This window comes from Camellia sinensis, chromosome 5 (genome assembly GCF_055761805.1).
Source record: "Camellia sinensis isolate YWXY chromosome 5, ASM5576180v1, whole genome shotgun sequence".
NCBI lineage: Eukaryota > Viridiplantae > Streptophyta > Magnoliopsida > Ericales > Theaceae > Camellia > Camellia sinensis.
In genome coordinates this window covers 198,982,402-199,005,409 of record NC_138965.1, presented here as the reverse complement: position 1 = coordinate 199,005,409, position 23,008 = coordinate 198,982,402, and the positions used below count along the sequence as shown (strand labels likewise).

The 23,008-nt window shown below is 39.0% G+C and overlaps 1 protein-coding gene across 1 annotated transcript; it reads left to right on the top strand.

The window, feature by feature from the left end:
- Positions 1-1,700: 1,700 nt before the first annotated feature.
- Positions 1,701-12,794, top strand: LOC114284112 (sugar transport protein 1). The gene is made up of 5 exons (XM_028226993.2): positions 1,701-1,839; positions 5,344-5,666; positions 5,840-6,469; positions 6,644-7,061; positions 11,826-12,794. Exons 1-5 carry the CDS (start codon positions 1,701-1,703, stop codon positions 12,569-12,571), a joined length of 2,256 nt encoding a protein of 751 aa, XP_028082794.2. The 3' UTR covers positions 12,572-12,794.
- The last annotated feature ends 10,214 nt before the right edge of the window (positions 12,795-23,008 follow it).

Genomic DNA, 23,008 nt, shown 5'->3' with positions numbered 1-23,008 from the left:
CAATAAAAGGTACAACAATGGTTAATTTTATTTTTTTTTTTAAAATGGTTTATTATTGGGACATTCTCTATAGTTAATCCTCTCAACTACATAATTTGACCCCTCAATTACAAAAGAAGAACCAAACAAAATGTAGAGGGGATACATGTAGTCAAAATGTACAATTTTATAATCACTACGCCAAAATTGGGCTTTAGCGGCGGTTTTTTACCGCCGTTAAAGGATGTAAAACCGCTGTTAAAGCCTTTAACGGCGGTAATTTAGGACCGCCGTTTATACTCGTGTCGGAAAAGGTACAATCGTCGTAAAATGGTAAATTACCGTTGTTAAAAGTCGACCAAAAACGGCAGTAATATAGGACCAAAAACAGCGGTTCTTTACCGCCGTAAATAGGTTCAAATTTTTAAAAAAGTAACTCTCTCTTCTTGCACCCCCTAGGTCTCAAACCCTTGGCCTCTAATCCACACATGCCAACCACTCCACCACAGCCACTCTATATGAAGTACATTTCCTAATAAATATTTAAACATTACTTTTGCTTTATTGTAGATGGTCATATTCAACCTCTGACCGTGCGTGGTCACCACTCGCCGGAGTTCCACCGGAGCTCTGCTGGCAAAGACCGCCATCATTAACGGCAGTAATGACAGGGCTTTAGTAGCGGTTTCGTTACCGCCGTTAAAAGAGAGTTTTAGTGGCAGTTTTTTTAACGGCGGTAATGAAACTGCCGTTAAAGATACATTAACGGCGGTTTCGTTACTGCCGTTAATAGTATCTTTAACGACAGTAACAAAAACCGCCGTTAATGCCTTGTTTTGGCGTAGTGAATTGAAGGAGATTTACGTGATAAGTTTTGTCAATGTCTATAAAATAGACCCAAAAAATAAGGCAAATTTATATCTTCTTAAGACTTTGCAATTTTAATTATATTAATTTTATTTTATTTTTTAATTTTTCATAATGTGTTGATTTAGTTGAATAATTAATGTCCGTTAAGAAATTGGACAAAAAGTAAAGGCAAAATTAATAGTGGTGAAGGGAGGCGGTGGCATCAGAAAGATGAATTTTCTTGCCTGATTTCCATTCATTTTAAAAATAAAAAATAAAAAATTATCAATAAAACTAAATAATAAAACATAAAAAATTAAAGAATAATATTGATATAATTCAAAATATAGAGACCAAATCCACAGACAGAAAAACTAAAGAGACAGTTTGTCACAAAAAATAAATACCTGAAAGTTGAGATAATGGAATCAAGCTTGGGGTTGAATGAATATATAAATGAATGAATTACCCAAAAGCAACAACTGTAATAGCCCATGAAATAATAATTGCAGAAGAAGATGCACTGGGTAAACTATCACTGGACAGAATAAGCACCAACGACTATTTGGTTGAAGAAATCAAACCCTGTCCGGATTAGGAAACAATTAGGAAATCAATTCTTATCTGAATCAGGAAACAGCGAGAGTTCCATTCATTACAACTTCAAATTCCTAGACCTATTAAACTTCTATCACTCACTATTATATAAACACTTGTCTACAAAGCCCTATACTAAATCCACTTGTTTTTCTGTCTACTTTTTCTCTGTTACTGCTGCATAATAGTCACATATCAACGCCTCCTTCTTCTTGATCTTCTTCTTCTTCTTCTTCTTCTTCTTCTTCTTCTTCTTCTTCTTCTTCAATCAAGCAATGGCTGGTGCTCTTATCACTCCTGCTGGTAACGATTCCCCGAAAGATTATCCCGGAAAACTTACTTGGTATGTCTTGGTAACTTGCGTCATCGCCGCCATGGGTGGCCTGATTTTTGGCTACGACATTGGTATCTCTGGTAAGCCTTTCTTCTTATACTTAATTATCTGCGATTCTTTGCAGTTCTGTTAGTTTTGAAAATATATGTTGTCTATGTTTCTGATTGTGCGATTGATTAATTTGAATGAATATATGATATTGATTAATAATGGTGATGTTATTGTTGAATTCACCCCATGTGAAGGGGAAATTGTCTTGTGAACACACCTTGGTTGGTCAACAAGGAAGTAGGCTACCAACCATGTCAAAGAAGGAGGCTGCCGAAGTCAAGCATGGAGGCTACCCAATGGCACTCCCACCTACTCCAAGGTGTATAAAATGGAATGGTGATGGTGAGTTGTAGACAAGGGCAAATGGCAAAACACATTGCTGAGAGGAAGGCACAAAACAGAGAGAGCTAGTGAGAGCTATTTTCTGTTTGTCAGAGAGTGTGAGTGAGTGTGTTATATAGAGAGACAGTGAGTTGAGAGTGTGTAATCTCCTCCATTTGTTGATATATAACAACATCGCTCCCGTGGACGTAGGCCGGTTTGCCGAACCACGTTAAAACTCTTGTGTTTTTGCTTGTGAGTGTCCCCTGGTGTGCCCACGATCCGCAACAATTGGTATCAGAGCCCGGGTGGAGAAAAATCGAATTTTTTCCGAAAGTGTCCAGATTTCGAAGTGGTCGAAATCCACTTTTGAGCATACCAGGAGGAAGGTCAGGAGGAGAGGAGTCCAGAACAGCAAAAACAGAGCCCAGAAGCCTCTCCACGCGCCCTCACGCGCTCCTAGAAGTTGGCGCGTGAGTCACAGTCTCGACACGCGCCCACACGCGCCGTTAAGGCACCCGGCGCGTGGTCCCACTCTCATCCACGCGCCACACGCGCTGACGGAGGAAGAAGACGAGTGGGGGAAGGCGCGTGTAATACACGCGCGTACCACGTCAGCCGACACGTCAGCCACGTGTCAGCCACGTGTCAGACACCTGTCAGCCCAGTCAGCCTGAGCCGCTGACCAAGCCGGGTTGACCAGCCGTCAAGCCGCCGTTGACCGCGCCGCCTGCGCCGTTGACCGAGCCGTTGACCTGCCAATCCGGAGGAATTATCTGGTGCTTCTCAGGCGCACCAGATTCAGCAAATCTGAACCGTTGAAACTGTTTTGGCTAGATCTAGGCCATTCGGAGTCCGTTTTTGGCGATCCAATAGTGAGTCCCAACTATTTGGAGTATTCCGGACACATCCGTACGGTTAGTTTTTGAATCGGAGGCATTCAAACTCTTTTGGCTAGATCTAGGCCATTCGGAGTCCGTTTTTTGGCGACCCAATAGTGCGTTCCAACTATTTGAAATATTCCGGACCCATCCGTACGGTCAGATTCTTACATCGAAATTTCTTTAAAAAGGGAAGAAATTTACAATGGCAGGAAAAGGCGCAAGTTTCATGATTGAGCCTTTTAATGGTAGTAATGACTTTACCCTGTGGCAGCAAAGGGTGAAAAACATTTTAACACGAGAAGGTCTGGTGAAAGCTCTTCTCAAAAAGTCCAACAAACCGGAAGACATAAAGGATGACAAGTGGGAGGAGTTGAGGGAATTGGCAAACAGTACAATTCAGTTGTATCTCGGGAACAACACACTCCGGGAAGTCATCAGTGAAGTAGATCCGGCGGAGCTATGGGCAAAGTTAGAGATGAGGTACAAGTCAAAATCTTTGACAAACCGGTTATCTCTAAAGAGGCAGCTATATACACTTAGAATGCCAGAAGGTGCGAACCTCACAGAACATCTGGACGAGTTCAATAGGATCACAATGGAATTGGACACCATTGGAGACAAGACCCAGGAGGAAGATAGGGCTATGATCTTGCTGGTCTCTCTACCTGCATCATATGAGCATCTTAGGACAACTCTATTGTACGGCAAGGATGCTCTTGGACTGGATGAGGTGATTGCTACGCTCATTTCTCATGAGTCGATGAAGAAACAGGAAGGTAGCAGTAGCAAACACCCAGAAGGAAATGCCATGGTTGCCTCAGAAAATGAGCAAGGCAGAGGTAGGTCCAATGATAGACGGGGTAGATCCAAATCAAGAGGACGTTCGCAATCAAGGTCAGGCTTCAGGAGAAAGTGTTATTACTGTGATCAGGAGGATCACCTCATAAAAGACTGTGCAAAGCTCAAGGAGGACAAAGCACAAAAGGAACAGGCGAGCTCATCAAATGTCGCTGCTGCAGTAAATGCTAAGGATGAGTATGCATTTACAGTTTCGTCGAGTATGACGAAACCTGACTGGATCTTAGATTCCGGAAGCACATATCATATATGCATGGATAAGAAACTTTTTTCTACCTACCAAGCCAAGGATGGAGGTATTGTTCGAGTGGCTAACAACACTGTGAGTAAGATTGTTGGCATGGGAACAGTACGGCTGAGAATGGAAGATGGAAAAATTTTCACGTTGGATGGAGTCCGACACGTGCCAAGACTGAAGAAGAATCTAATTTCCTTAAGTATGCTAGACATGAAAGATTATAGCTTCACATCTAGCAAAGGAAATCTCAAAGTCATCCATGGAGATACGGTGATGCTACATGGACGACTGGAGGGGAATCTGTACAGGCTTGTGGAGAAGGTTGTGACAGACGGAGCTACTGTCACTTACCGGGCAAGACGTACAAGACATGCACAGAAGAGACATAGGGCCCAGCAGACATGGCAACCAAAGTGTACAAGAACGCATGGAGGCAGTTCGGAGGTGCACAAGACGGAGCCATTGCGGCCAATTCTAAAGACAGCTCAGAGCAAAGAGACCAAGACAGCAAAGCATGTCCCAGGAAAGAAAGTTTCTTTTGCTCCTGAATTAGAGACATATTGGGATCTCTCCAAGACTGGATGGAAGGGAGAGATGCCATCTCAAAGAGTTGCAAAGTAAAGCTTTGCATGGCACCCCAGTGAGGGGGTGCCGGGCACTCCAGGCAAGGGGGTGCAAGCATCTCAGTGAAGAGATGCAGACTTTGTTGAATTTGGGCGTGACAAGATTAGCAGCAGTGTGTGCAGTGGATCACCTCACATGGGTTGAGGGGGTGATTTGTTGAATTCACCCCATGTGAAGGGGAAATTGTCTTGTGAACACACCTTGGTTGGTCAACAAGGAAGTAGGCTACCAACCATGTCAAAGAAGGAGGCTGCCGAAGTCAAGCATGGAGGCTACCCAATGGCACTCCCACCTACTCCAAGGTGTATAAAATGGAATGGTGATGGTGAGTTGTAGACAAGGGCAAATGGCAAAACACATTGCTGAGAGGAAGGCACAAAACAGAGAGAGCTAGTGAGAGCTATTTTCTGTTTGTCAGAGAGTGTGAGTGAGTGTGTTATATAGAGAGACAGTGAGTTGAGAGTGTGTAATCTCCTCCATTTGTTGATATATAACAACATCGCTCCCGTGGACGTAGGCCGGTTTGCCGAACCACGTTAAAACTCTTGTGTTTTTGCTTGTGAGTGTCCCCTGGTGTGCCCACGATCCGCAACAGTTATAATGATTAGGTGGGGTGACATCAATGGCTCCGTTTCTTGACAAGTTTTTCCCGTCGGTGTATCAGAAGGAAGAGCTCGATCACTCAACCAATCAGTACTGCAAGTTCAACAGCCAAACGCTGACCATGTTTACATCGTCCCTGTATTTGGCTGCTCTTATTGCATCCTTCTTTGCCTCGACGATGACCAAGAAACTGGGCCGCAAGTTTTCCATGCTTATGGGCGGTTGCGTCTTCTGTTGCGGTGCTCTTCTCAACGCCTTCGCTGTACACCTCGCTATGCTCATCATCGGTCGAATTTTGTTAGGTGTTGGTGTTGGTTTCGCCACTCAGGTAATTAACTAATTCATTCATAAAAACGAAAGCTCTTCCTTTCTTTCTCTCTTTCTTTGCTCCAATCCAATCCAATCCAATATTATTACAACTTTGAACATTACATTTACTACATAATGTTGTTGTTTGTATTAAATAATTTACTAAATTCTAAATTAATTAATTAATTTCAGTCAGTGCCACTGTTTGTATCGGAGATGGCTCCACACAGATACCGCGGAGCCCTCAACGTCTGCTTCCAACTATTCATCACAATCGGTATTCTGCTTGCCGGTCTGGTCAACTACTTCACCAACATGATCAAGGGCGACTTGGGCTGGCGCATCAGCTTGGGAGGCGCCGCTGTTCCAGCCGTCCTCATGATCTTCTCATCTCTCTGGGTCTCCGAAACCCCAAACTCCCTCATTGAAAGAGGCCACTTGGACAAAGCCAAGAAGCAGCTCCAGCGCATCCGCGGAGTCGCCGACGTCCAAGCCGAGTTTAACGATCTGGTGGATGCGAGTGCTGCCTCAAAGGAAGTGGAACACCCATGGAGGAAGCTCTCGATGAGAAAGTATAGGCCTCAGCTTTGTTTGGCTATTTTGATTCCGATGTTTCAGCAACTCACCGGGATCAATGTGGTTATGTTCTACGCTCCTGTGCTGTTCAAGACCATTGGGTTTCAGAGCAACGCTTCGCTTGCATCGGCCATGATCACCGGTGGTGTGAATGTTCTTGCCACATTTATCTCTGTTTTTGGGACTGATAGGTGGGGGAGGAAACCCCTGTTTCTATGGGGAGGTGGCATCATGCTTGTGTTTCAGGTAATCCTTGTAACCAAATCTTCTTCTCCATCGTCTTTCTATTTATCTATTGATTTTGTGTCCAATTTTTCAAGTTTTTGTAAAACACACTTTTATGGTATTTGCACTATTTCATTACATGTTAATTTTTTACTTAATACAATTTTATTGTGTATGTGTTATTTATATATGCAGAGTGCAGTAGCAGTTCTTATTGGCGCTAAATTTGGAGTAACAGGAGATGCTACCAATTTGGGAATGCTATATTCAAGCATCCTAGTAGGTTGCATCTGCATGTTCGTCTCAGCTTTCGCATTCTCATGGGGTCCTTTGGGATGGTTGGTGCCTAGCGAAATCTTTCCTCTCGAGATTCGGTCATCCGCGCAGAGTATCGTCGTGGCCGTGAATATGTTATTCACTTTCCTCGTTGCCCAAGTCTTCCTTGCTGCTCTTTGCATGGTCAAGTTCGGCCTATTCATCATCTTTGCGGGTTTAGTGCTAATCATGAGCCTCTTTGTCATCTTTTTGGTGCCGGAGACCAACAATATACCTATTGAGGAAATGTCACAAGTGTGGAGAGGGCACTGGTATTGGAAAAAATTTGTTGATGATGAAAAAGAAATCGAGATGAAGAATGGAAGGCCATAGAAAGATATACATAACTAGCTCGCAAGTCTTTATTAGTATTCTTTTTTGGGTTTTTAATTTTTTTTTTTTTTATTAGTACTTTTAAGTTGTTCAACAAAAAACAAGGTTGTTAATTAGGATTCTTTTACATAAATTTTACTGGTCTTATTATGTTAATTTGTGGTTGTGTTTTGACGTGTGTCTTAAGGTTTATCTTTTATATACATTTCACTGCTCTTAGACCATTTTTAATCATTCATCAAAATTTTTTTTACTTAATTTGATTGAAAATTTAAGTAAAAACTTGATTTGATATGAACTACTCCAATCGTTTTTCATCAAAAATTTTTAAGACATTACCTTCTCAACCCAAATTTTGCTTTCCATCAAATTTAATAGAAAAAAAAAAAAAATCATCTGTAGTTTTTCATCTTTTAAAATTTTCATTAAATTCAAATTTGATAAATTCTTAATTTGATGAAAAAAAATGAGTTTTCCTTGATTTGATGAATATTTGATAGAAAAGATTAGAGATGATTTTTTTAATAATTTTTTAATTAATTTAAATTTGATGAAAAAAAAGGGGGTGAAGGATTAGGAGTTTTTTTTTAAAAAATATTCTAAAAAAAAAAAATTTAGAGAATTGACCCACTTTTCAAACTATTTAAGAAATTCATCTGTTTTTTAAAATCACATTTTGAAAATGAAATTTTAAATTAAAATTGCATTTTTAACACGCTATTTCATCTTGAAATCGCATGTTGAAACTACAATTTATGATGATATGGACTTCATTTTTTTAAATTACATTTTTAACATGCGATTTCAAGATAAAAAGAATAAAAAAAAAACTTCTTATTTCAATATGGTTTCATCTTTTTAGGGGAAAAAAATTTTAAAAATTAAAAAATATTTTTTTGGTATTTATTTTTGTCAAATTAATTTATATTTTTCTCATAAAAATTTCAAAAAAGAGATGACTTGCACTTTGTTCAACTTCTTATATTTTCGAAAATAAAAAAAAATAAAAAAAAACTTCTTATTTCAATATGGTTTCATCTTTTTAGGGGAAAAAAATTTTAAAAATTAAAAAATATTTTTTTGGTATTTATTTTTGTCAAATTAATTTATATTTTTCTCATAAAAATTTCAAAAAATTGATTCAAAATTTATATTCTAATATTACCCTCATTTATATTCATTTCCTTAGAGTTTATATTCAATTTTTCTTGGTATTTATTTTTTTCAATATTAATTCTCAGTACACATCTCTAAAATTTATATTCTAATATTACCCTCATTTAAAATTGAAAATGAGGGTAATATTAGAATATAGAGATGTGTACTGAGAATTAACATTTTTATAATGTGTATACTGAGAAAGTATTCATTAAGTGTGTGTACTAAGAAAAATTAGTGTGTGGAGATAAAATTACCTCAAAATGTCACAACCAAATCATAATCATTTCATTTTTTTGTCACGAAAGTCAAAAAAATCAAAAAACCTATCGCAAACGAGACTTTTTAGCCCATGCTAAAATAAGTTAAAAAGTTAACCCACACTCCAAACGAAGACATAGAAAGATAGTTCAGAATTTTATTTTTTTCTCTCAATTCTATTAAATGACAAATAATGTATTTATAATTTCAAAAATTATGGGAAACAGTTTGTTTGGTTTGGATTTTCAGGATTCACTTTTTAGAAAATTGAATTTTTTTATTTTTTCGTATCTTTTTGTTTTCACTGATTTTTTTTAATATTCTAAGTAATTTTTTTAATTTTTTAGATATACTTAACATAAATATACTTAAAAATTATAATATTTGTGAAAAAATATTTATAAAATTTACTAAATACCAAAAATATAAAAAATATGAGAATTTAGTACATTTTTTGTATTCTTTTGTATTTATTAATTTTTTTAAATATTTTTTTATAAATATTTTGATTATTAAAAAAATATAAAAAAAATTACTTAAAATCTTGAAAATATTCATTAAAAAAAATATTAAAATATTGAAACCAAATCCATTGATTTGTATTTTAAACAATGTAAACTCGGACCGGTTTTATTCTTAATTGGACGTAGTTTTTGGTTCATTGACAAAGCGGGTTCTTCTTCGGACCGTTTCGTGACGTCTTGTACAAAAGCACGACCCGTATCTTTCAAACCTCGTCGTCCCTCACCATCCAATCTCTCCCTCTCTCTCTCAGATCGACCTTCAATTCTCTTCTGATTCATCTTTTCAATCCTCAAATTCGATCAATTCTCTCCATTCTCTATCGGTTGACCCCAATTTCTATATCATCTGTTGGTTCTACATAATTCTAGGGTTAGGGTTCAGTCTCCACCATCTACGTATCTAGACCTCCGATCTCTCAATCCTTTGCATCGGAGCTATGGATTTTTTATTTCTTTTCGTTCCCCTCAATCTATCGATCCTGATTTTGTAGATTATTGCGACCCCTTTGTTATTTTAGGGTTTCGAGGTGTTCGATATTTTTAGGGTCCGCTGTATCTGCAAATTGCTTGAGGGTTTTGGTAAGTTTGTTGGTTAGATATCCTTTAGTGTATGTATTGATGGTGAATTTGTTGGGTTTTTTTGTATATTTAAGAATTTAGGGCTAGGGTTTTGAAAAATTTATCGGTTGCTTAAATTGTTTGGGAAATTCATAATCCATCCCGACTATATCTTTAGTTTGTTTAATATGTATATATATGCCTTAATTTTTCTATTGATTTTTAATTTTATATTTAATTTATGATTTAATTTTTTTGGGGGGATTACTATTCACACTCCCACTTTTAAAATTATACTCCAATTTTTGTCATTAAGTGTGTATTGATTTGTTAATGCTGAAGACAATATATGGTGTGCATTATAAAAAAATGAGAGTGCGAATAGCATTTCTCATTTATTTTTTAATTTAAAAGAGAAAATTTTAGCATTCACTGGAAATTTTAAGTCAACTAATATTTGGAATTAACAATCTAAATTTTAATTCAACTAATATCTATATGATTATAAATTTTTTTGGTGGGGATAAGGATGATATATTGGGAGTAAATGTTCAATATTTAAATTAGATTGGATTGAATCACGGAGCATGTTGTTTGGTCATAATTCCCATGTTGTGGGTTGCTTGCTTCAATAAGCAACTCTGATACTGCAGTGAGCAACCAAACATAGAAAAAAGTTTGTCCTTAGCTCGCATTATATTTGTAAAAGTATGTCCTAAACTCAGCATTAATTGCTGAATTCACTTAGCTCTGTTGCTTACTGCCAAAACTGATTGTCGTGTTGCTTATTTATCAAAAAAAAAAAACTGAATTGTCGTGTTGCTTGCGACCCTATCTCACATATGGAGAGGTAGTTACACAAATAAAGGGAGTCCTAGCAAAATGACACTAATTGATAAGCGGGACAAATGCAAACAGAGACTTGAATTGGGGCTCCAAAAACCAAATCTCCAATGCTAGGTTGGTAACTGATTGCCCCAAAAACTTAATCTGTTAGAAAATGGTATTAACCAGGCTTAATCAAGCTGTCTCACACTTGGAACTTGGACACTGGAGATAAAATTAGAAAAATGCCTATATTTTTTAGTTTTACTGAACTGGAACTGATTTGAAATTGATTTTCCAAATTAAAAATATTGTAGCCATGTGACCTCTCCTTTTAGTTAGATTTGCGTTTTATTCGTCGAGAGGTTTAACAATTTGTTGCCATGAGACCTATACTTTTAGGTGGAGTTTTTGATATTTAGGATGCTTCTCCATATCGAAAATATGCCATATGAAACTGCTGTAGACACATTTTCGAATTTCTTTCCCATGTTCATGAAACAGGTTATTTTTATTTTCCTAAAAGGTGCAGCATTTGCTCAGTTGCTTTGCAATTTTGTTAAGAAATCTTTGAATACTTATAGCTTCCATTATTGTTTTCTAATATCTGCTACACGATAACTCACTTAAAAAATGGATATGATTTCTGATAAGGTACATCCTTAAACGCATCAGAATCTGTGGCCTTGTGTCTAGATTTTGAGTTGCAGTCTAACACGCTTGTTCATATCAAACCAGACACGCTAATTGTTCATCCTGCAGGTCAAAATGGGATTCAAACGACCTTTTGATGAGGAGGAATTTCACGAGTTTCCTCTTAAGCACGCAAGACAAGTTGACTGTGGCAATAAGCTGACCTCGTTGATGGAAATATATCCCTGTCATGAACCCACTCAAAAAGCTTATATTCTGGGTAAGTACCTGACTGAACTGTATTTATTTTCTGATTATTTTATTTGCTGATGGTATTATTTTGATGAGAGTAGGTGAAGGTGAGAGCATTGTTTATAAATTTCAATCAGGTGATGGAATTGAATATGAAAACAGAAATGTGGTCTCAGATTTGGATGACAAAGAGTTGGAGACCAGTGCTCCCTTGTCATGGGTCACCAGCAGTACCAGTGGGGAATATGCTGAATCTGGCACTGCAATTTGCTCCTCTCTGCTGCCGGAATATTTGGAATCTCACTCTCCAATAAGATCAAAATTTCAGTTTAAAGATACGTATTCATCACTGTTGAATGGTTCTCCTCGAAAACAAATTCCTGTTGGACCCAATCATCAAGCTGAGCTTCCGTTATGGGAGCCGCAAGCGATGCAGAAATATTCTTTGGGTTCTGATCACATCGGTGATTCTTTTGGGGCAAAACTGATGGCGAATTGTATCATTCCGATGCCTGATCCAGAATTGTCTGTTTACAGTAGTGTCAAGTTTGGAGAAGGTAGACAAGACTGTCTGTGCCCTGATCAGGGTTCTTTCAGATGTGTGCGACAACATGTAAAGGAAGCACGGGAAAGATTAAGAGAAACCACTGGGCATGAGAAATTTGTGAAGTTAGGATTTTATGACATGGGAGAGGAGGTATCACGGAAATGGACTGAAGAAGAAGAACAGATCTTTCATGAAGTTGTTTACTCTACCCCTGGGTTGCATGGTAAGAATTTCTGGGAGGATCTCTCTGTGGTGTTCCTAAATCGAAGGAAAAAGGAAATCGTTAGCTATTATTTCAATGTCTTTATGCTTCGGAGACGTGCTGCTCAGAACAGATCTAGATTCCTGGATATTGACAGTGATGATGATGAGTGGCACGGACCACTAGTAGTTCAAGACTCTGCAATTGAGTCTCTTGGTGATGGTGAAGATGAAGATGAAGATGAAGAATACAGTGAGAAATGCAACAGTGACGATTGTGAGGGTAGAGTTATGAGTGATCATAAGGAGCGTTTGCCCAAAAATGATGATGATGGGTCGAGTGACAGGTTGAACCCTGGTTTTTTGATGGAACCATGTGATGCTAAACTCTGGGAAGCCAGGTACCCAATGAGTCCATTTGAAGATTTTGATTTTGTGTCAACTGGGAACATGATTGAAGAGATCTTTGGCCCAAACACTGAAACCAGTAAGTTGAGTCATGAAGAAAAGCATTAGATAGTGGCTCTTCAGATGATCTTTACAGTTTCACAGTAATTTATTTTAGACATGGCTTCGCCTTGGTGAGAGCCAAGAATGCAAGTGGCCTGGGAACGAAATTTTCTTGTAAAACATAAGAGCCTTCAATTTTCCCATGTAAAGTTTGTTTGACTCCCCTCTGTAATCTTTCCTTTACCTGTGTAATGCACAAATCTTTGATTTGTTTGATTAGAGTGAAAAATATGATGGAAAGTGCAAGTGACAGAAACATGAAATGAAAAAAAAAAAAAAATTGAAAGGATAATTTTAGTTTTTAGAATGCATTTGGTTAATATGAAAATTTTGGGAGAAAGTTATAATGATGGACTACTTGCACGATATATATATATATATATAGATTGAAAGTCAAGTTACGGTGTTGATATGAATTATATAAATAAATAAATATATAGAAAAATGATTTTCTTGTATTTTTCACACTTATTCTAAACAATTTTGAGAAAAACAAACGGTTACATCCACCACCAAAGATACTGATTTAAACCCTTAATAAGCTCTATTTGAAGGAGAGTCGTTTGTTTAGTTGCCCTTTATTTGCATTAATTAATTAGAGGATTTTAAGTGGTGTCTTTTGGGATTGGCCCTTCAAGATCCAGCTTCAGAGTCTAGATTTAGTCATGGACTTCATTTCAAAGATTGAGCCCAACAATTTTGAGGGAGAAGGATTTGAATGTTGAATGTTGACATAGGGCGTCTTGGGCTAGAGGTCTTGGACTTTGGGGTATTTTAAACAAAGATATGGGCCTTTTATGGGCTTTAGAAAGCTAAATGGGCCATGTGCAAGATAAATTGATAATCATATTGCAAATCACAACCGCTGCCACTACTTACTGCAAACAACCACCATCGTTGACTACCTAACCACCACTTTGCCACCAACTCTTGTCTATATCTCTCAAGGGTGTATTCTCCACTACAATCTAACTAGTGTAACCTTCTCCATCACTGACTACGATCGTCACAAACCCAACCCAGAATGAATGTAATTCCTCAGGCCCACCAAGACACCATAACCCCACCAAGATATCCATAGAGGGTGGTCATTGTAATTTTTCATATAACAAGAGTAGTGATTATAATATGGCCAAACCTCAAGGGTGGATGATGTAAATTACCATTTTTTTTAGCTCGATGAATTAAGAGTAAAGAAATTTGGAGGAACATTAAGTCTCACAAGCTTGGCATTCTTACACATGTATATATATATATATATATATATATATGTAAAAAATATAATACCTCATTTTTTTATCCATAGAACTAATTAAATATTGTAAATGAAATTAAGTGTTACCTGAATAAAATTTTTAAAATAATCCAACATAATTATGTAAAAATTATAAGAGTTGCTGTATCTTTTTAAAAAACAAAAAAATAATATAATTTACCCATATACTATTTACCATTTCATGTGTTATATTAAATTTTGAGTTTCACTATTTACTTATATTAAAAAAAATATATTACATAAATGGGAAATTCTAACATACGCACCCTTGAAAGAAGTGCACCATATACACACTTAATTATGCCATCTTTTTTTAATTATGATATTATTTTAGTTACAGTGGTGCACTCACTAGTGTACCAACACTAGTTATGATATTATTATTGACCACACTCATTAATTACATTACAAATATTAAAAGCCTCTTAAATTATGTCACATCATCGATTAGTACACTAGTTAGTATACTAATTGGTACATATAGTATTATTCTTTTAGTTATGACTCATGAGTTTTTTTAATTATAATATTATTTTAGCAAAAATGCTCCGTAGCCCGAAAAACTGAGACTCGAATGGCTCGAATAGTACGGAAAATATTATCTTACCGGTAAGAGAATAAAAAAAAGTCTTAAAACGACGTCGTTTTAGGATTTTGAGCCATTCGAGCCATTAATTTTTCGGGCTCCGTAGCAGTGTTGTTATTTTAGTTATGACCTATGAGTTTTTTAATTATGTCTTATATTGTGTTTGGTTATGACAATAATTTTGTTTAACTATGACTCAGAAAATATAAAATTATGTCATTTTTTTCTTTACCTATAATGTGCATAAAGGGTGTATACCATAATAGGGGTGTTTGGGAAAAAAGTTGTACTAAAATAGTCGACTAAAAGATAAAATAAGTTTGTTTTGAGAAGTATGTTAAAAGTTAATTTTTTGACTTCTATTAAAAACACGTGCAAAAAATAGAATAGTAATTTAACTCAAAAAAATTTAAAAGCCAAAAAACAACTTTTAGCCAAGTTGCCAAAACAAACCATAAGCTAAAATAACCAATACAACAAAATATCACATCTAAATCATAATTATTTTATCTTCTTTTTTTTTTTCACAATCATCAAATTAATTATAAAAAAAAAGTCAATTAACTTTCCAAATATAGCTTTTTTAACTAGATTAAAATAACTAAAAAAAAAAACACATAACCAATTAATATAATCAACTTTCCAAAAAACGCCAATCAGTATGTTTAGGTTCAATTTTTTAGAAATCGAGTTTTTTATTTTTCTTATTATTTTTTTTTTGTTTTCAGTGAATATTTTTAAAATTTTAAGCAAAATTTTTTGAAAAATTTAGTCTAAGGTCTCTCTCCCATTTTTAGGCCAAATTTGGAAAGTCTCAAAAAAACTAAAAAGTTAAAAAGTTACTCAAAAAGTTAAAAAGTTATCACAATTCACCAAAAATCAACAATTAACTCCCAATACTAATTTTCCCCTACACATTAATTTATACAATTTTTTAATACACATTTTTCCATAAAAAGTCAAAAAGTTAATCCAAACATACTTATTTTCAACCTCAACTTTTTAGTCTAAAAGGACAAAAAGTGCACTTATTTAGGACATCCCAAACAACCCCTAGTAATGGAAAAAATCCACAATGTTATTTTTTGATATTTAAGGTCCCTGAACCCACACTCATATATCATATCAGGGAAATTTGACTCTCTTTCTCTCTCTTTCTGATCACCATCACCATGCCTTTTTCACTGGAGAACTTATCTCTGATTTCATGGCCAAGGATTCCCACGTCGTCTTCTCCGGCCACACCATGTAATTTTCAGGTGAATAAATATTATGATCTTGTTACCAGCTTTTACGAATATGGCTGGGGAGAGTAGTTCCATTTTGCGCCCAGATTAATATTTTTGCTCTTTACAGTGCTCCTTTTCCATCTTCATCACTTTTTTGTTTCATGTCTGTGAAATATTATATATATTTTGAGTTGATAATAAAAGACTAAACAATCATGATACCTCTGCCTGCAGATGGAAAGGGGAGCCTTTTAAAGAGAGCATTAAGCGACATGAACACTTCCTTGCTTTACAAGGAGATGACACTGTGAAATGGTTGAGGACCTTCACATGGACGATGCTTTGTTATTGTCTCTTGGCTTGCCTAGTGTAGACGTCCCCCGAACGTCCCGGGAGGGTGAGTCTCGTTCTGTTCGTTTGGGGTCACTACAGCTCAGGACTCTAAAATTGTCACGGTTCTTAATCTGAACCAAAGAGTCCAAATCCGAAAAATCGTTTTGAGAAAACAGATTTTGAAAGAAGTGCCAAACATGGACTGCTTTGCCAGATACAGAGTCGCCACCTAAATATTTTATTTTGGGAAATTTTGGAAACCCTGACTCGTTTGCCTAAGGCCACGTGTCCGTCATTACCAAAGTTGCCTTAGCTCGGGAACTTGGGTACGATTGGGGAAGGTCACTTCGTGAGCACCCCCGCTCGCCCGATCAAAGATCGACCTCTACTAACCATGATATCTAGTTTTGAAAAACATTGTGTGTTCTTATTCCGGTTATTAGCCTAGATTTACTATGTGATGCGCACAGCATACAAGTATAGACTGGATCGTCTGAATTGGAACAAAACATTTCATGTTTGTTTATTTTGAAAATGGTTTGATAGTGTTACCCGCAAGTAGGCTAATACGTGGATTTGCCACCCTCGGGTGGGCTTATAAAAACATGATTTTGCCACTATCTAGTAGGCTTAAAACACACATTTGATGAATTGTTCTAATTTAAATAACCCAACCTTCACCCACAGTCATTCAGGCAGTTATATCACATAAGCATATAGCCTCATGGTAAGCATGCTATTCATGGCAGCACTCACACGCATGCAAGGATGCTAAAGCATAAAACTCACCGAGTACTCCAAGCCAAAACAGAAGCTAATTAGAAATCCATGCATGATCCTAATTATACAGAAATGCCTAATGCAACACATGCAAAATGCAACTATAGCAGGCTCGGCTATTCTAAACATGGCATATGAGATGCAACAGCTAACAAGTATTCAACTTTGAAATTGAAATACAAATGTAGTTAGTATGATGCGCCGAGCACGGTGCATGCAAAACAAATGAATGATGCAAACATGCTGTCATACTGTATGCTAATTGAAACATGCCCTAATCTAACCATTATAAGCTGGTAAATAAAAGGGAGAAAGACGTGGGGTTGGAAGACATTCATCACACACACGCACACTTATTACAACATTGCCCTCGCACAGAGGGTCCAAATAAATAATACAGTCCCAAATAAATATTACAGTCCAAATAATTACAAAATCCTAATTAATTTACAAATTTAACTAAGAAAGCTGTAAACTAGCATGCAATCTAGGGACTGCCTCAACTCCGCTCCGGATGATGAATGATGCATGCTCAGGTTGCTTGGCACGGAAATCCACTGCGATGCCCCAATTAACCTCTATTTTGCAATGGTTCTTGGAAAGCGCGCCAAGCCCCGGAAGACTGCTGATTCTTGATTTGCTGCAACAGAGAGCAGGAGAGGGGCATAGCAATGTATTTTCACAGATGTATGCATGCCTCGATCCTCGTGCCACCAATCACGCATATCGATGCATGATGGCCGAGGAGTCGATTTGCATTACTCAATATAGAATGAATGCACATAAAAACTCAACTAAAACCTAACTCCATCATGGATAATCCGGAGTGTCGGTGACTGGGGAATTGAGACACGTTCCGTCACTCGGAGTACGAAACGTACCTCGTTTCCCGTGCTCGGGCTAACTCCTATCCCAAACACAATACAATATGCATGACATGCGTGAAATGCAACTAAGATACAACCTAACGTGCAACATGCTATGAAATGGCATACACGATGCACGAGACGACATGGCATACACAATGCGCTAACATACAACCTAACATACACAACGCTATGGAATGAAATGGCATACACAATGCGATAATCGACTTACACGAACATGAGTGGACCTCAGCCGCACTCACATAAGAGGCCATACGATGAAAATGAGACAACTCGAGATGCGCGCACGCATGCACGCAAACCGAGGATCGACCCTAAGGCACAAAATGCCACTCTAACAAGACATGGCAAGGCATGGAATATGGCATACAAGCATGAAAATTTCAGTACCGAAATACGATGCAAAAAAGCCCCGAAACATGGCAATATGGCACCCGATGCACGGAATGAACCCGAAATACGAAACTAGGCATATGCATCGGCCTATAGCTATACAAAACATGCATTATTTGAACATGAAATGTGAAGAAGGATTCAAGGAAGCCCCAAAACAAGCATTTTTACAGTTTTAAGGAAGGCCAAACAGTGAACACAAATGGGGCTAAGCTAGCATGCAAAAAAAAGGCCAAATGGGAGACAAAGAAGGAAGTGATGGCTGCCGGCTCTAAACAGATGAGGGCCCCTCAACAATGTTGAAGAGGGGCCCAAAATATGACCTTTTACAGTTTATGACCAAACCCAAAACAGTGCGCAAGCATGCTCAAAATACTATGCAAAACAAGGCCAAAAAGAGAGCTATAACACAAAGTACAAAAAGGATGCCTCAAACAGTAAAATACCCTTAATGAAACATGAAGAGGGGGTCAAAATAAGGCCATTTACAGTTTGGACCAGAGTCCAAAAATGCAAACACAAGGGGCTAACAAATCATGCAAAAATATGGCCAAAAGAGGGATATAAAGGCAAGTGGCAAATGGAAGCCTCAAACAGTGATGAGCCCTTCAACAATGTTGAAGAAGGGCTCAAAATAAACCACTTTACAGTTTATGACAGAGCTCAAAACAGTTTACACATAGGTCAAAAATACTATACAAGAAATAGGCACACAAGAGGGGTAATGAAGCAAGTGGTAGCTAGGGACCTTAAACATGGAAGGACCCTAAAAAAAACATGAAAAATACATCAAAACAAGACTATTTTCCAGTTAGGGTCGGAGCCCAAATATGCAAGCATGTATGGCTTAGAAAGGATACAAAAATAAGCTTAAAAGAGAGGAAATGTTGCTCACCCTTGAAGACCAAATTTTAGCAGCCTTTTGGCTTGAGAAAAGGTGCCTCCAAAGCTCTGAGAAGGCCCTCCAAGCTGCTGGAATGGAGTGGTGGTGTGGTGTTAGGTGGTGGTGTAGAAATGAGTGTAGAACTTGAGAGGTTTGAAGCTTGGAAGTGTAGAGGGAGAAAGATACAATATGGGAGCTCAAAGGTGAATTTTCTAACCCCTAAACCAGAGCTGGGAGGCTGGTTTTATAGGCAAAAGAGGGGGAGAAAATGGGGGAAAAATTGGGGGGAAATGAATTCAAGTTTCCCTCCAAAAAGTTGGCCCCCCGGATACAAAATCTGGGGGGAAAAGAGATGCATATTTGAAATGTACCTGCAGCAAGGAGCAAGGCCGGCTGGTTATCCAGGTTGCAGGTGGTCGGTCGGCTACTTCCCATGGCCGGTCGGCTAGGGGTCAAAAGGTCTAAGAACAATTGCTGGCCGGCCACCATATATTGGTGGCCTCCCATGTGTGCTCAACACAATTATGTGGCCAAAAACTGGAGATAGTGAACCAGGAGAGAGAACAACCCACTTTTCAAAGGGGTTCAAAAGGTTCAAAAGCAATTACTATCCGGCCACCAAATATTGGTGGCCTCCCAGATGTGTACATCACAAATATGGGATTTAAGGTGCAAGAAAATGGCCCAAGGGTGGTCAACATTGACTTTCGACTGAGGAAAAACGGGTGACGGAGGGCGATGGAGGAATAAAACTGGTTGTCTGAACAATTGTTGGCCTCCCACCCTTCTACGACCTTCTTACCAATGAAACAGAGGTCCCTGCCAAAAATGAACCCAAACCGATGCAAAATGAAGGTTCGGGGGCCGAAACGCGCAGCCCGAGGCCCCAAAAACTGACTGTTAGGCACCGGGAGTGGTGTCCGACCACGAAGTCGGTTTCTCGGACCACAGTGTCCCTCAAAAGGGAGCAAATAAGATGTATGCCAAAAACTGGAGTGAACGGAGGTGGTTAAGCGGTCCCGAACCGACGCACACGGCCAACGGCTCCGAAAAACCGGAAACTGGACTCCAAACAGGCAAAATGGTCTACGACCACGAAACGTAGCCTACGGGCACTGAGAGATGATCTACAAGGCCTCTCCCTTCCATCAGGAAAAGAAAACAGAGAAAATAGAGCCTGGTTCGCAAACCGAGGCAAAGCATGAAAGAGTCCGGAAGTCCGGAGGCAAGGCTCGCGGCCAAGACTCTGAAACCTCTGAGCGAGCACGATATGCAACATCACCAAGCGCTCAATCGGTGACGTCTGAGTCTTAAGGTCGGTCAAAAATGGGGTGTCTACAGTTGTCCCTCTTTGACAGAACTCGAAAGTCATAAGTGACGGGAGTGAATGTCAAAGCCTAGAGACGACCCATTTTTGATAAGGCCGAAGACTTAGACAAACAGGCGTGATAAACAGAGATGTACCCGCAGGCAGGGGCAAAATGCAACTGATAATGCAAGAAGCCAAAGGCAACTCAAGGTCATGCAAATGCAGCAAGCTGTAATGAAGCACATATTCGCAGATAGATGCAACAGTTTTAAGCAAGAATGAAAAGCAACAACTACATTGCATGCAGTTAGGAATGCAGAGAATTTATTCAATTCTTGTCGCGTCTCACACGGAGAAGATACAATACCTGCGCGATTCGTCTGGTCGCACCAGCCTCAAATGAACCGTACATACAATAGCGTGCCTGCAAAATAAAGAAACTTAAAGAGCACAACACATCTAACAACATATGTTCAATGTGATATCGAATGCAGACAATCGCGGTGCCGATGGAAAAGTGCATCGCAATACGGGAAGAAATGCGCGTGACAACGCGAGTTTAAGCATGGAGGCTCGGTGATATCAAAGAGACGTGCATGACAATGCAAGCATGTGCATGAGAATGTAAAACAAGCGTGAACCAGGATGTATGTTTGTCACAAAACAATGAGCAAGGAAATGCGCGTTTCGGCGAGGGCGACTCGATCGCAGTCGCCGGTTCACCTCCCGGAGAGGTTACAACATGTTCAAAAGGATATACCTCACTTTCGATGAGTAAACGATGGGACATGCATCGAAAGTTAAAGCTGAAGTTCCGGCGGAGTGATTTCGCGACAGAAAGTGCACTTCTCTTGTACTTTTTCAGGTCTCGGGGACTCCAATCCTCCCCAAAATTTACAGGGACCTTGAGGGGCATGTGAGGAACACCACCGGCCACCTTTATTTGGAGAGGGAGGCCACCGGCCAGTTTTTGAAAAGTGAATGGCCGGCCTGCCAGAAAAAGTGGCCGGCCGGCCACTTTGCCAAATCCAGGGGCAGTTTTGTCTTTTCGGCCTCTTTTCTTTAAATACATCCATCCAAACACTTCGGGCTCACAAGTGCAGCTCCGAAATCCTCTTCTCTAGCTTCCCAAACCATTTTCTCCCTCAGATCTGTGCCCTATACGCGTTTTCCAACGTCCCACGCAAGTTGTTTTCGCAAAATCTTTCAGTTTTAAGCACTTTGAATCGATTAAATTTTGGTTTCGGGGCTTCTTTTCTCATTTTCGCCACTTGAGGTGAGTTTGTCTCAATATTTGGAAGATTTTCTTGGGAGTTGACTTTTGTTGACTTTTTCATTTCCCGAGAGTTGACGTTTGTTGACTTTTTCCAATTTTGGCTCATTTTTGCTCATTTTTGCCCTTTTTGCAGATTTCTTGAAATTGTGGGTCAATTTCCCCACGGCGGAGGTTCTCCAGGCGCCGGAGGCGAGCCTGGCATCATGTCTTTGCCTCCGAGGGTTCGCCCCTTCATCCCCGAGAGGTATGACCCACCAGTACACATTCTCCCGCGGTCTGTTTTCCATCATTTCACCGATTTTGACGAGCGAGCACCCGGGGATCTCCTTCTGCGGGAGCCAAAGTATCATCTCTCCTACGAGGCACGAGAGGTATTTACTTCATTCCTACCTTTTTTGTAACGTATTACGAATTTTTCTTGCATTCTGTTTGCACTCTGAACACACGGTCCAATCACTTGAATTCCTGAACACTCAGCCCATAAATTGATTGTGAATACACGGCACACATCGGTTGAGGGTTGAACACGCAGCCCAACATACTGACTTTCTGAACGCACAACCCAAATTGAAGGTGAACACACAGTACACACTGATTGAGATTTGAACACGCAGTCCAAACACTGATTTTCTGAACACACAGCCCAAATTGATGGTGAACACGCAGCACACACTGATTGAGAGTTGAACACGCAGCCCAAACACTGATTTTCTGAACACACAGCCCAAATTGATGGTGAACACGCAGTACACACTGATTGAGAATTGAACACGCAGCCCAAACATTGATTTTCTGAACACACAGCCCAAATTGAAAGTGAACACACAGCACACACGGATTGAGAGTTGAACACGCAGCCCAAAATACTGATTCTCTGAACACATAGCCCAAATTGAAGGTGAACACGCAGCACACACTGATTGAGAGTTGAACACGCAGCCCAAAACACTAATTTTCTGAACACACAGCCCAAAACACTGATTTTCTGAACACACAGCCCAAATTGAAGGTGAACACACAGCACACACTGATTGAGAGTTGAACACGCAGCCCAAAACACTGATTTTCTGAGCACACAGCCCAAATGGAAGGTGAACACGCAGCACACACTGATTGAGAGTTGAACACGCAGCCCAAAACACTAATTTTCTGAACACACAGCCCAAAACACTGATTTTCTGAACACACAGCCCAAATTGAAGATGAACACACAGCACACACTGATCGAGAGTTGAACACAGCCCAAAACACTAATTTTCTGAACACACAGCCCAAAACACTGATTTTCTGAACACACAGCCCAAATTGAAGGTGAACACACAGCACACACTGATTGAGAGTTGAACACGCAGCCCAAAACATTGATTCTCTGAACACACAGCCCAAATTGAAGGTGAACACGCAGCACACACTGATTGAGAGTCGAACACACAGCCCACTTACTTTACTTTTCACGCAGCCTATTCATTTTATTTGCACGCAGCTTATTTA